General features: G+C 36.1%; 1 protein-coding gene across 2 annotated transcripts in view; it reads right to left on the minus strand.

Moving 5' to 3' along the window:
• The window catches only part of LOC137651182 (transient receptor potential channel pyrexia-like), a 64,930-nt gene that overhangs the window by 15,568 nt on the left and 36,862 nt on the right, over positions 1-12,500 (minus strand). Inside the window, exon 1 of one of the 2 annotated variants that reach the window (XM_068384334.1) lies at positions 6,943-7,078. The exons of the other annotated variant lie outside the window; for it this stretch is intronic. Within the exon in view, the coding sequence (XP_068240435.1) occupies positions 6,943-6,967 (25 nt within the window). The 5' untranslated portion in view covers positions 6,968-7,078. Of the gene's footprint in view, positions 1-6,942; positions 7,079-12,500 lie in introns of those variants that run through there. 2 annotated transcript variants of the gene reach the window in all.

Genomic DNA, 12,500 nt, shown 5'->3' on the forward strand with positions numbered 1-12,500 from the left:
TCCTTCTTTTACTTCTGAATATTCTTTTACCACTGAATATTCACTTTCTACCACTGAATATTCACCTTCCACCTCTGAATATCCTTCATCTAACTCTGAATATTCACCTTCTACCTCTGAATATTCGCCTTTTACCTCTGAATATTCACCTTCTACCTCTGAATATCCTTCATTTACCTCTGAATATCCTTCTTCTACCTCTGAATATCCTTCTTCTGCCACTAATATCCTTCTTCTACCCCTGAATATCCTTCTTCTACCCCTGAATATCCTTCTTCTACTTCTGAATATCCTTCTACCTCTGAATATACTTCTACCTCTGAATATTCCTCTTCTACCTCTGAATATCCTTCTTCTACCACTGAATATTCACCTTCTACCACTGAATATCCTTCTTCTACCTCTGAATATCCTTCTTCTACTTCTGAATATCCTTCTTCTACCCTGAATATTCTTCTTCTACCACTGAATATTCACCTTCTACCACTGAATATCCTTTTTCTACCTCTGAATATCCTTCTTCTACCTCTGAATATTCACCTTCTACCCCTGAATAGCCTTTCTTCTACTTCTGAATATCCTTCTACTACCTCTGAATATCCTTCTTCTACCCCTGAATATCCTTCTTCTACCCCTGATTATTCACCTTCTACCCCTGAATAGCCTTCTTCTACCACTGAATATCCTTCTACTACCTCTGAATATCCTTCTTCTACCCCTGAATATCCTTCTTCTACCCCTGAATATTCACCTTCTACCACTGAATATCCTTCTTCTACTTCTGAATATCCTTCTTCTACCACTGAATATTCACCTTCTACCACTGAATATTCACCTTCTACCTCTGAATATCCCTCCTCTACCTCTGAATATTCACCTTCTACCACTGAATATCCTTCTTCTACCTCTGAATATTCACCTCTACCACTGAATATCCTTCTTCTACCTCTGAATATTCACCTTCTACCACTGAACATCCTTCTTCTACCTCTGAATATCCTTCTTCTACCTCTGAATATCCTTCTACCACTGAATATTCACCTTCTACCACTGAATATCCTTCTTCTACCTCTGAATATTCACCTTCTACCACTGAACATCCTTCTTCTACCTCTGAATATCCTTCTTCTACCTCTGAATATTCTCCTTCTACCTCTGAATATCCTTCTTCTACCTCTGAATATTCTCCTTCTACCTCTGAATATCCTTCTTCTACCTCTGAATATTCTCCTTCTACCTCTGAATATCCACCTACATCTGAATATTTCAGTCTATAAAATTAGATTGAAATAAGGATCTGATATTTGAGATATAAAACACAATATTTCGGAGTCTTCAAAAATTCTAGAACCCTAAGAAATGAAGATGATGAAGAAAAACGTAACCAAAAGAGAGAGAGAGAGAGAGAGAGAGAGAGAGAGAGGAGAGAGAGAGAGAGAGAGAGAGAGAGAGAGAGAGAGAGAGAGAACGCACGCACCACCAAATTGGGCAGAGATGAGACAAAGTCAAACTAATTAGTTGGTACAAGAGGATTACTGTGGGGAGACCGACGGGGGGGGGGGGGGATGGTTGTCGCCGGTCGGTCTTTACAGTCAATAGGTCGCAGAGAGAGAGAGAGACTGTGCTGTGTTATTTTCAAGTATTATGACCATCATCTCCAACGCCTGTTGACGCAAAGGGCCAAGGTTAGATTTCGCCAGTCGTCGCTATCTTGAGCTTTTAATTCAATACTTTTCCGTTCATCGTCCCCTACTTCGCGCTTCATAGTCCTTAGCCATGTAGGGCTGGGTCTTCCAACCCTTCTATTGTAATGACTTGTGGAGGTTTACTATTTATATTCGGTATTGTCTATATTTTCAAATATAATATATATTGTATATATAATATATATATGTATATATAAATATATATATATGTATATATATTTTATATATATGTATGTATATATATAAATATATATATACATATATATATGTATATATATATATATATATATATATATGTATGTATATATCTATATCATATATACAAATATATATATAACTATATATGTATATATATATATATATATGCATTATGCACATATGAGAGAGAGAGAGAGAGAGAGAGAGAGAGAGAGAGAGAGGAGAGAGAGAGAGAGAGAGAGAAGGCTTATTAATCCTGATGATCTGGTATCCACGCTACCCGACAACCGAATAAAAAAAAAGAATACTAATTGAATGATTGGAATATTTCGTTTTGGTTTTGAAGAATTTTAATAAAACCTCTCTCTCTCTCTCTCTCTCTCTCTCTCTCTCTCTCTCTCTCTCTCTCTCTCCCCCATTAGGGTGCCGTCAGACTAATCACATGTTTATCGCTTCTCGCCATTCCCTTCACAACCTCTTCATTCTTCCCATCCCAAAAAGCCAAGTCTGTCTTTCGTTCTAATTTCATAATTAGATTCTGAAGAAGAAGAAGAACAAGAACAAGAAGAACAAGTAGAAGGTGAAGAAGAAGAAGAAAAAGAAAAATTGAAAGAAAAAGAGGAAGAGGAACAAGAAGAAGAAAAAGATGAATAGGGGCAAGAAGAACAAGAAGAAGAAGAAGAGGAACAAGAAGAAGTAGAAAAAAAAAGAGGAACAAGAAGAAGAACAACAAGAAGAAGAAAAAGGAGGAGAAGAAAGAGGAAGAAGAAGAAGAAAAAAGAAGAAGAAGAAAAAGGAGAGAAGAATAAGAAGAAGTAGAAGAAGAAAAAGAACAAGAAGAAAAAGGCGAAGATGAAGATCAAGAACAAGAACAAGAACACGAAGAAAAGACAGTGCAGGAATTTTATCGATCACTTTCATTGTTACTTTTACATTTTCCAGATCGTTATTGTTTAATAATAATGATAAATAAAACCACAACAACAACAACAACAACAACAAAATCTCTGAGCTTTGATGATTTACCAGGAAACAAATATCTTTTTGTTTTATAGAAGGCTACCTCCCATGAATTACTGATAAGCAAAGTGTTGCATGATGCTTTGAAGTTAGCTTGAAGCTCATTCATGATATTGAGAAGGCAAGATTATAAAAGAAAGAATATATATATATATATATATATATATATATATATATATATATGTATATATATTTATATATATATATATATACAGTATATATATATATATATATTTATTTATTTATACAGTATATATATATATATATATATATATATATATATATATAAATATATATATTTATATATACAGTATATATATATATATATATATATACACAGTATATACATATGTATATATATATATATATATATATATATATATATTTATATACTGTATATATGTATGTATGTATGTATGAAATAATGAGATATTCTATATTTACAAATGATCGAGCTAAATGTATAACATTATTATTATTATTATTATTATTGTTATTATTATTATTATTATTATTATTATTATTCAAATAGCAGTGAATTGTTACTGGCTGAACAATAAGTGAATTGAACATAACAACGGCTCAAGATATCTCTTCGAACAGTAAATGAAAAAGAAAATTGTGTTTTTTGGGAACAGAGTTCTTGACCAATATAGTTAGCTCCAGTCAGATCTCACCCAAGGTGTTAACTACTGCTATGTAATTGTTTAGTGTCTACTTTCCTGTAGGTACGGGTAGAATAGACTCTCTAGCTATGGGAAGCTCTTCTAGAAGGACACTCCAAAATTAAACCATTATTCTCTAGTCTTGGGTAGTGCAATAGCCTCTGTACTACGGTCTTCCACTGTCTTTGGGATAGAGTTTTCTTGCTTGAGGGTACACTAGGGCACACTAGTCAATCATTTTTCTTTTCTTCTATTTTTTTTTTTAAGTTTTTATGGTTTATATATGATTCATTTTAATTTCATTGTTCTTGAAATATTTTATTTTATTGTTAATTAATTCTCTGGTAGTTTGTGTATTTCTTTGTTTCTTTTCCTCCTTGGGCTACTTTCCCTGTTGGAGCCTTTCGGCTCATAGCATCCTGCTTTTCCAACTAGGGTTAGCTTAGCATGTAATAATAATAATAATAATAATAATAATAATAATAATAATAATAATAATAATGATAATAATAATGATTATAACATTGAAAGATTCATAGGTGTTATCCAGGGAGTATTCATCTTTAGCACAACAACAACAACAACAACAACAACAACAACAACAACAATAATAATAATAATAATAATAATAATAATAATAATAATAATAATAATTCCTGCAAAGAGAATATGAAAGGGGGTTCTAGAAATGGGAAGCAATGCAAGCAACAAGGGTCAGCTGCGTTCTAGCCAAACTCCCCCCCCACCCACCCCACCCACCCCACCCACACTGCACATTAGATAATCATATGGACTGATAATAATCAGCAGAATAGGTCATGTTTATGGAAGAGCTCCTCTCTGCAAATTGTCGTGTGGTCGTTAAGATTCGAAGCAGAGGAAGTTATTACCTGCCGTGACTCAGTTGTAGAGTAACGAACTAACGCCATGTACTCTCTCTCTCTCTCTCTCTCTCTCTCTCTCTCTCTCTCTCTCTCTCTCTCTCTAAGTTTTTGTCATAGTTAATATCTTTCTACTGACCCACCAAATGGTCTCTCTCTCTCTCTCTCTCTCTCTCTCTCTCTCTCTCTCTCTCTATATATATATATATATATATATATATATATATATATCAAAGTTTTTTTCATAGTTTATCTCTCTCTCTCTCTCTCTCTCTCTCTCTCTCTCTCTCTCTCTCTCTCTCTCTCTATCAAAGTTTTTGTCATAGTTAATCTTTCTACTGACCCACCAAATGGTCTCTCTCTCTCTCTCTCTCTCTCTCTCTCTCTCTCTCTCTCCTCTCTCTCTCTCTCTCTCTATTCCTTCACTTAATACCCAAGGAGGTTAGATATTGAACCTCCTTGTCAATAGTAAGACTCACTATAGTCCATTTCTTTTAGCGATGCATATTTGCACCGACTCGGAGGGGTGCCCTTTTAGCTCGGATAAGTTTCCGGATCGCTGATTGGTTGGACAAGATAGTTCTAACCAATCAGCGATCAGGAAACTTTTCCGAGCTAAAAGGGCACCCCTCCGAGTCGGTGCAAATATGCATCGCTAAAAGAAATGGACTATAGGTCATTTCTATAGGCAGCCATTCACTCACAGTTATAGACGCTCACTCATCTGCACTCACTATGGCAAAATATCCTTTCAATCATGAACACTCATTCACTTACTCACCATTGTATGCACACATTCATTCACAATCATTTCATTCACTCTGTTACTCACTCTCATGGGCGCCAGGTGATCGAAACAAGGGCCACCCCGAATTTCACTTTGGTTGGAATGTGACCCTAATAGTCCATGAATAGATACGTTACAGGAGTATATTGATAGTTAGAGAAATAGTTTATTATTTTATTATTATTATTACTATCCAAGCTACAACCCTAGTTGGAAAAGCTAGATGCTATAAGCCCAGGGGCTCCAACAGGGAAAAATAGCCCAGTGAGGAAAGGAAATAAGGAAATAAATAAATGAAGAGAACAAATTAAGAATAAATCATTCTAAAAAAGTAACATCGTCAAAACAGACATGTCATATATAAACTATTAACAACATCAAAAACAAATATGTCATGAATAAACTATAAAAAGACTCATGTCCGCCTGGTCAACAAAAAAGCATTTGCTCCAACTTTGAACTTTTGAACTTCTACTGAGTCAACTACCCGATTAGGAAGATCATTCCACAACTTGGTCACAGCTGGAATAAAACTTCTAACATATCGTATCTTCCCCGTAACTTCTAAGGCCTCTGCTTCCATACTCAAGTTTGCACTGACTCGCAGGGGTGCCCTTTTAGCTTGGAAAAGTTTCCTACTTGCTGATTGGTTAGATTGATTTAGTCCAACCATTCAGCTAGTAGGAAACTTTTCCGAACTAAAAGGGCACCCCTGAGAGAGAGAGAGAGAGAGAGAGAGAGAGAGAGAGAGAGAGAGAGAGAGAGAGAGAGAATGGGGTGGGGTTAAGATGAGGGAGTCCACAGAAAGGTAATTAACTTTATTAGTATAATTTCTTAATTAGTATAATTGTGGGTCAGATTTCTTTCCATAATGGTCGTGTTTCTTTTTCATTGCATACCAGTCTCTCTCTCTCTCTCTCTCTCTCTCTCTCTCTCTCTCTCTCTCTCTCTCTCTGTGCACTTCTTCGGAGGTAGATGTACCAGGATTTCCTATGTACAACTGTATTATTATTATTATTATTATTATTATTATTATTATTATTATTATTATTATTAATTACAAGCTTAGTTACAAGCTGACACTCATGCCGGTTGGGATGATCTTCGTAATCATTAATGTGAATCCTCTCTGGCTTAAATTTTAGTGCAGATATATATATATATATATATATATATATATATATATATATATAATGTATAAAATATATATATATAATATATGTATATATATATATATATATACACTCATAAGATACATGATTCCTAAGGGCTATATACACACGCACGCACAAACACACACACACACACACATATATATATATATATATATATATATATATATATATATATATCCCCTGAATATCGTGTGTCTTTTTTTAGTATATGTTGATATAAGTTGTTTCTTGAAATTATTTCTCTTTTAGAGTTTATTCTTTTAAAATTCGTAGCCTACAAAAGTTTGCTTTCTCAATTTTTTAACGTTTTTTTTTTTTTTTTTTTTTTTTTTTTTTGTTATTATTACCTTGGGACCCTTTATTTTGTACCATACTGTCTATCCAGCTAGGGTTGCATCTTAACATGCAATAATAACAGTAATGATAATAAGTGTTCTGTGATATAAGAGCCAAATCGTATAGCTCCTGTTATGAAGTTGAAATGTCAACATTAACAGAATGATTACGTACCTCTTTTACTCTCTCGCCTTATCATAGTCGTTGGTGTTTACGTCAGCAATCCGTCTTGTTTTCAAACGCGAACCCAAGTTTATAAACCAAGCGATCAAACAAGTTAGTTTACGAGGAAAATTGTGAAATAATTGTGAAATAATCCCAAACCGAATGAAACGCACAAACACACTCGTTCAAGTCTACATAGTGAGTCACATAGCGGCGCTGCTCGTGGGATTTTACAGCACGTGCTAATGTAAACCCATCTGTAACTCCCCCCCCCCCCCCCCGGGAGGGGGAAGTACTTACCCGTGGTCACAGCTGCAAAGAAAACTGAGTATGCCCCGAGGATAGGTTGCCTCGACGTCTTGTCGATTTAACAGTTATTGATAAGTGAATAGCTGTTTCGATAAATTATTTATAATTTGTGCCGCATAAATAAAGCGGGTTGAGGGAAATTTAAAATACCTTCTGTAAGCATTTAAAATTCCAGGTAAAGAAATCCCATGTAAACAAAATCAAGCCCGTGAGTGTCCCACTGTCCCCTCATCTCGACATCACACCTGTGGAGTTCGAATACCCTCTAGTGACTGTGACTTGGTCATCGTTTTTTACAAGATTTGCTTTGTCAAATTGCTTAAAAACGTTCGTTAATAAGTCAAATGACGGTGAAGTTATGGATATTTTTAATATTAGGGTCACTGGTCGATTTTAAATCAACAGGCTAATTCTTCTTATTATGTCATCAATATTTAAACGCTTCCGGACAACCCGGCAGATGTTCTTCTCTGAAAGAAAATTTGAGTTGCTGAACGGGGATTATTACGTCATACTTTATGCCAGGAAGATCGCGGTAGCTGCCAAGTTCTTTCTTGGTATCCCGGACTGGAGGGAATAATATTATCAAAATAACTCCGGTAAGGAAGCACAACGTTTCTGTAAACATCATAGACAAGAAAAGGAACATTTTCTCTTTTTTTTTTTTTTTTGTATATGGCAGATAGAGTGATGTTTCTATGCGGATCTTAGTCAGAAAGAAAGGACGTTTCTATGAGGGTCTCAGCCAGAAAGAAAGGATGTTTCTATGAGGGTCTCAGCCAGAAAGAAAGGACGTTTCTGTGAGGGTCTTAGTCAGAAAGAAAGGACGTTTCCGTGAGGGTCATAGTTAGAAAGAAAGGACGTTTCTGCGAGGGTCTTAGTCAGAAAGAAATTACCTTTCTGTGAGGGTCTTAGTCAAAAAGAAAGGACGTTTCTGTGAGGGTCTTAGTCAGAAAGAAATTACCTTTCTGTGAGGGTCTTAGTCAAAAAGAAAGGACGTTTCTGTGAGGGTCTTAGTCAGAAAGAAAGGACGTTTCTTTGAGGGTCTTAGTTAGAAAGAAAGGACGTTTCTTTGAGGGTCTTAGTTAGAAAGAAAGGACGTTTCCGTGAGGGTCTTAGTCAGAAAGAAAGGACGTTTTTTGGGGGGTTACAGAAAGAAATAACGTTTCTGTGGGGGTCACAGATGGAAAGAAATGACGTTTCTGTGGGGGTCTCAGTCAGAAAGGACGTTTCTGTGAGGGTCCCAGTCAGGAAGAAAGGACGTTTCTGTGGGGGTCTCAGTCAGAAAGGACGTTTCTGTGAGGGTCCCAGTCAGGAAGAAAGGACGTTTCTGTGGGGGTCTCAGTCAGAAAAGACAACGTTTCTACACGTCTCTGGCCAGAAGTGTAAAGTAACGTTTCTTCTTTTTTAAGTGTCTGTCGATAAAAAATTACCTCCATCTAGGTGAACCACTTATGAGAATTAACATACCTCGAGATCTCTTATAAGAAATATGATGTCACAAAGAGCCGTTCTCAGAACAAGACTTGGCTGAATTTCTTGAATGGTTCAAATATCGTAGAAATGATCAAACACGTCTTCAATATCTCAAATAATATTGATTCTCTATCTCCCCTCTATACAAACAAATCAGCTTATATCAGCTTTGCCATGGTTGGGTGGTTGTTAGTTCAGCTTCAGCTTGTGTGATATCAGCTTATTTTTTTATTGCCCCTTTCATGCCTAGCTTCATAATTTCGTCTATTGCGAGGTCCAACCGAAAGTAAGGAAATAACGGTTGTTCTAGCTATTATTAATTAAAGGCAAATGCTTCAAGGTATGTAGAGGATTAGGCAAAGAAGACTTCTTAACTTTACACGTCTCTAACTGTCTACCTAACTGCGCCAAGACTCCTCGCTGTTGGTTCTAAAGGTCCGCTCATGAATGGCAGAGGCAAGGGACAGTGACATTGCCCTATCGAACTGTACAATACCTTAGAGACTGACCATATTACATATGATCAGCGCCCAAGCCCCCTCTCCACCCAAGCTAGGACCAAGGAGGGCTAGTGAATGGCTGCTGATGACTCAGCAGATAGACCTATAGGCTCCCCAAAATCCCACACCCTTAGCTCTCAAGGACGGTGAGGTAAGGACGGTGAGGTTGCAGCGACCAAGTAAACTAACGAGTTCGGGCGGTACTCGAACCCCAGTCTGGCGTTCACCAGACGTTACAACATTATTATTATTATTATTTTTACTAGCCGAGCTACAACCCTAGTCGGAAAAGCAAGATGCTATAACCTTAACCTTAGTACATGAACTTATGCTACCGGTGTCTTAAGCGATGTCAGGCAGGACAGCCGATCGGGACCACGGTCTACCCCAAAGCTAAAGCGAAGTCCTTCAATGTGAAGAGAGTTCTATCATTATTCAAGCAATTTTTGTTCCAACATAATTATCATTGTCATCGGCATTTTTTTTCTCCCTCTCTTTTTGTTTGCTGATATGCATGTTATCATCATTATTAAGCGTTAATGCTATTGTGATTTTATTACCCAGACCTTAGAACTCTGTGGTCAACCTGCTAATTGATGTTTATAATATATCACTGATGATATTGCATATCTCATCCTTTTTTTTTTTTTTTTTTTTTTTTTTACAGATGTCAAAAGTGTAAGATCATTGTATCCCTATTGTAACTCTGTATATGGCTTTTGCTGAAATTATTATTATTATTATTATTATTATTATTATTATTATAACCGTGCTTACCCCTCATACAATAATGGGAAACAAACATGTTAATAGAAGTTTCTATTTTGCGAAGTAGGCAAATCAAAGATCATTCCTCACTTCTGAATGCCTTGAAGTATCTGTAATCGAAAATCAAAATATAATTATGAAATATTTCACAAAAAAAAGTGTATATAAAAATTCCCTTATTATATCGAAACACTCCAAATTTTGCAAAGAATGTGGCCATTAATCAAAAGGGAAACTGAAGTCTCCTAAAACTAATGTGTACGAAACATGTTTAAAGTCTTTAAAGTAAGAGTTCAATGACTGAATCATGTGTCCATTATTGTTCTTAGACGGCACGGTTTGATACAATTTCTCTCTCTCTCTCTCTCTCTCTCTCTCTCTCTCTCTATAGCTTTTCACACACACACACACACAGAGAGAGAGAGAGAGAGAGGGGGGGGGTTAATTGAAATTCTTATTAATCATGTTGGCGAGAGAGAGAGAGAGAGAGAGAGAGAGAGAGAGAGAGAGAGAGAGAGAGAGAGAGAGAGAGAGGGGGGGTAATTGAAATTCTTATTAATCATGTTGGGGGAGAGAGAGAGAGAGAGAGAGAGAGAGAGAGAGAGAGGCTAAACATATATTAGTTAATCCTTCGTATATTGTTGCATGATTCCAGTTCTCGTTCACCAAAATTTCAACTGGTCTCCACAAGGCTCTAGAAGAGTTGGAAGACCCAGGCCTTTATGGCTGAGGACTATGAAATGTGAAGTAGGAGATGATGAATGGAAAAGTATTGAATTAAAAGCTCAAGATAGAGACGACTGATGAAACTAACCGAGGCCCTTTGCGTTAATAGCCCTAGGAGTTGATGATGATGATGATATATTAGTTTTTGCATTATCTTACAAAAAACAAACATCATTAAGAATGTCAGAAATTGGACCTTTCCAAGTATTAAATATAAAATAAAAAAATAGTCAATTGTCGTGACATAAAAGAGATTGTTTACTATAGGTTGCTTTTCCAACTAGGGCTGCCGCTTAGCTAATAATAATAATAATAATAATAATAATAATAATAATAATAATAATAAACAACTCAAGCGAGTACAGAGTCAGTTGACTTGATCTATTCCTTGTCCACAACTAAAATAAAAAGAAATAAAAAGAAATGTTAAGACAAAATCACGATTTCAACAAGTCTAGACCGATTCATACCGCCACAACGCCATGAGGCTTTTACTACTTTGTTCTTTGTGTGTATGTGTGTGTGTGTCTGTGTGTGTGTTTTCTCTCCCTCCCCCACACAAACCCATCCCACCCACAACCCAACTCCATCCACTTCCCTCCCGGTTGACCTTCCACTTCCTACGCTTTCTTTCTTCCCTCTAGACTCACGGCTGCTGCCCAGTTGTGTTTTCCAGATGACGACGAAGCTATGCAAGGGAGTAGGACTGTAGGACCCACTCCTGCAACTTACGCCAAGTACAGACGCGTCTTTGCCATAACCGGTTCTCCGCGGCGGAGGATGACGAAGAATTGGGTCTTTTTTTTTTTTATTGTGTTCCCTTTCCCTACTGTTTTTTTTTTCTATATCCTTCTTCTTCTCTGCATTTATTCCTTCATCTTGCTGAGACTAGTTTCGTCTTGCGCTTCACGAGTTCGTCAAGTAAAAGAAATAATTTCATCTCTGTAATTTTTCCTGCATCCTTGAGACTAGTTTCGTCTTGCGTGTGTGTGTTCCCTTTCCCTACTGTTTTTTTCTATATCCTTCTTTTTCTCTGCATTTATTCCTGCATCTTGCTGAGACTAGTTTTGTCTTGCGCTTCACGAGTTCAAGTACAAGAAATAATTTCATCTCTGCATTTTTTTCTCCATCCTTGAGACTAGTTTCGTCTTGCATTTCACGAGTTCATCAGACACAAGAAATAAGAATTTCCTCTCCATGGATCACTGTGATTACTTTCGACAAATTGCTTACAATGATATGCTAATTTTAATCCAATTGTCACGTACACGCACTCCCGCAAATGACTCAGAATAGATTAAAAATAACGAAGAGACTCTTTCTCTGTTTTCATAATCAGTATGTGAGTGGTATCCAGGCACATGACTAACCTATGTAAAAAAAAAAAAAGCAAGAATTGTTTTGAGTGATCATAAAAGGCGGTTTACATTTTGGACTGTGCTTCTTGTGGTTATATCTCCCCTGTATAATAAAGAGAAAGTGTCTGAATATATATATATATATATATATATATATATATATATATATATATATATATACACACATACTATCATCATCCCTTTAATAGTCCACTGCAGAACAAAGGCTTCTGACATGTCCTTCCACTTGTATATATATATATATATATATATATATATATATATATATATATATATATATATATATATATATATATATATATATATACGCAAAGGGACTCGGTTAGATTTCGCTAGGCGTCTATCTAGAGTTTTCAATTCAATACTTCTCCATTCATCATCTACATCACGCTTCATAGTCCTCAGCCAT

Source organism: Palaemon carinicauda, chromosome 12, assembly GCF_036898095.1.
Source record: "Palaemon carinicauda isolate YSFRI2023 chromosome 12, ASM3689809v2, whole genome shotgun sequence".
Lineage (NCBI taxonomy): Eukaryota > Metazoa > Arthropoda > Malacostraca > Decapoda > Palaemonidae > Palaemon > Palaemon carinicauda.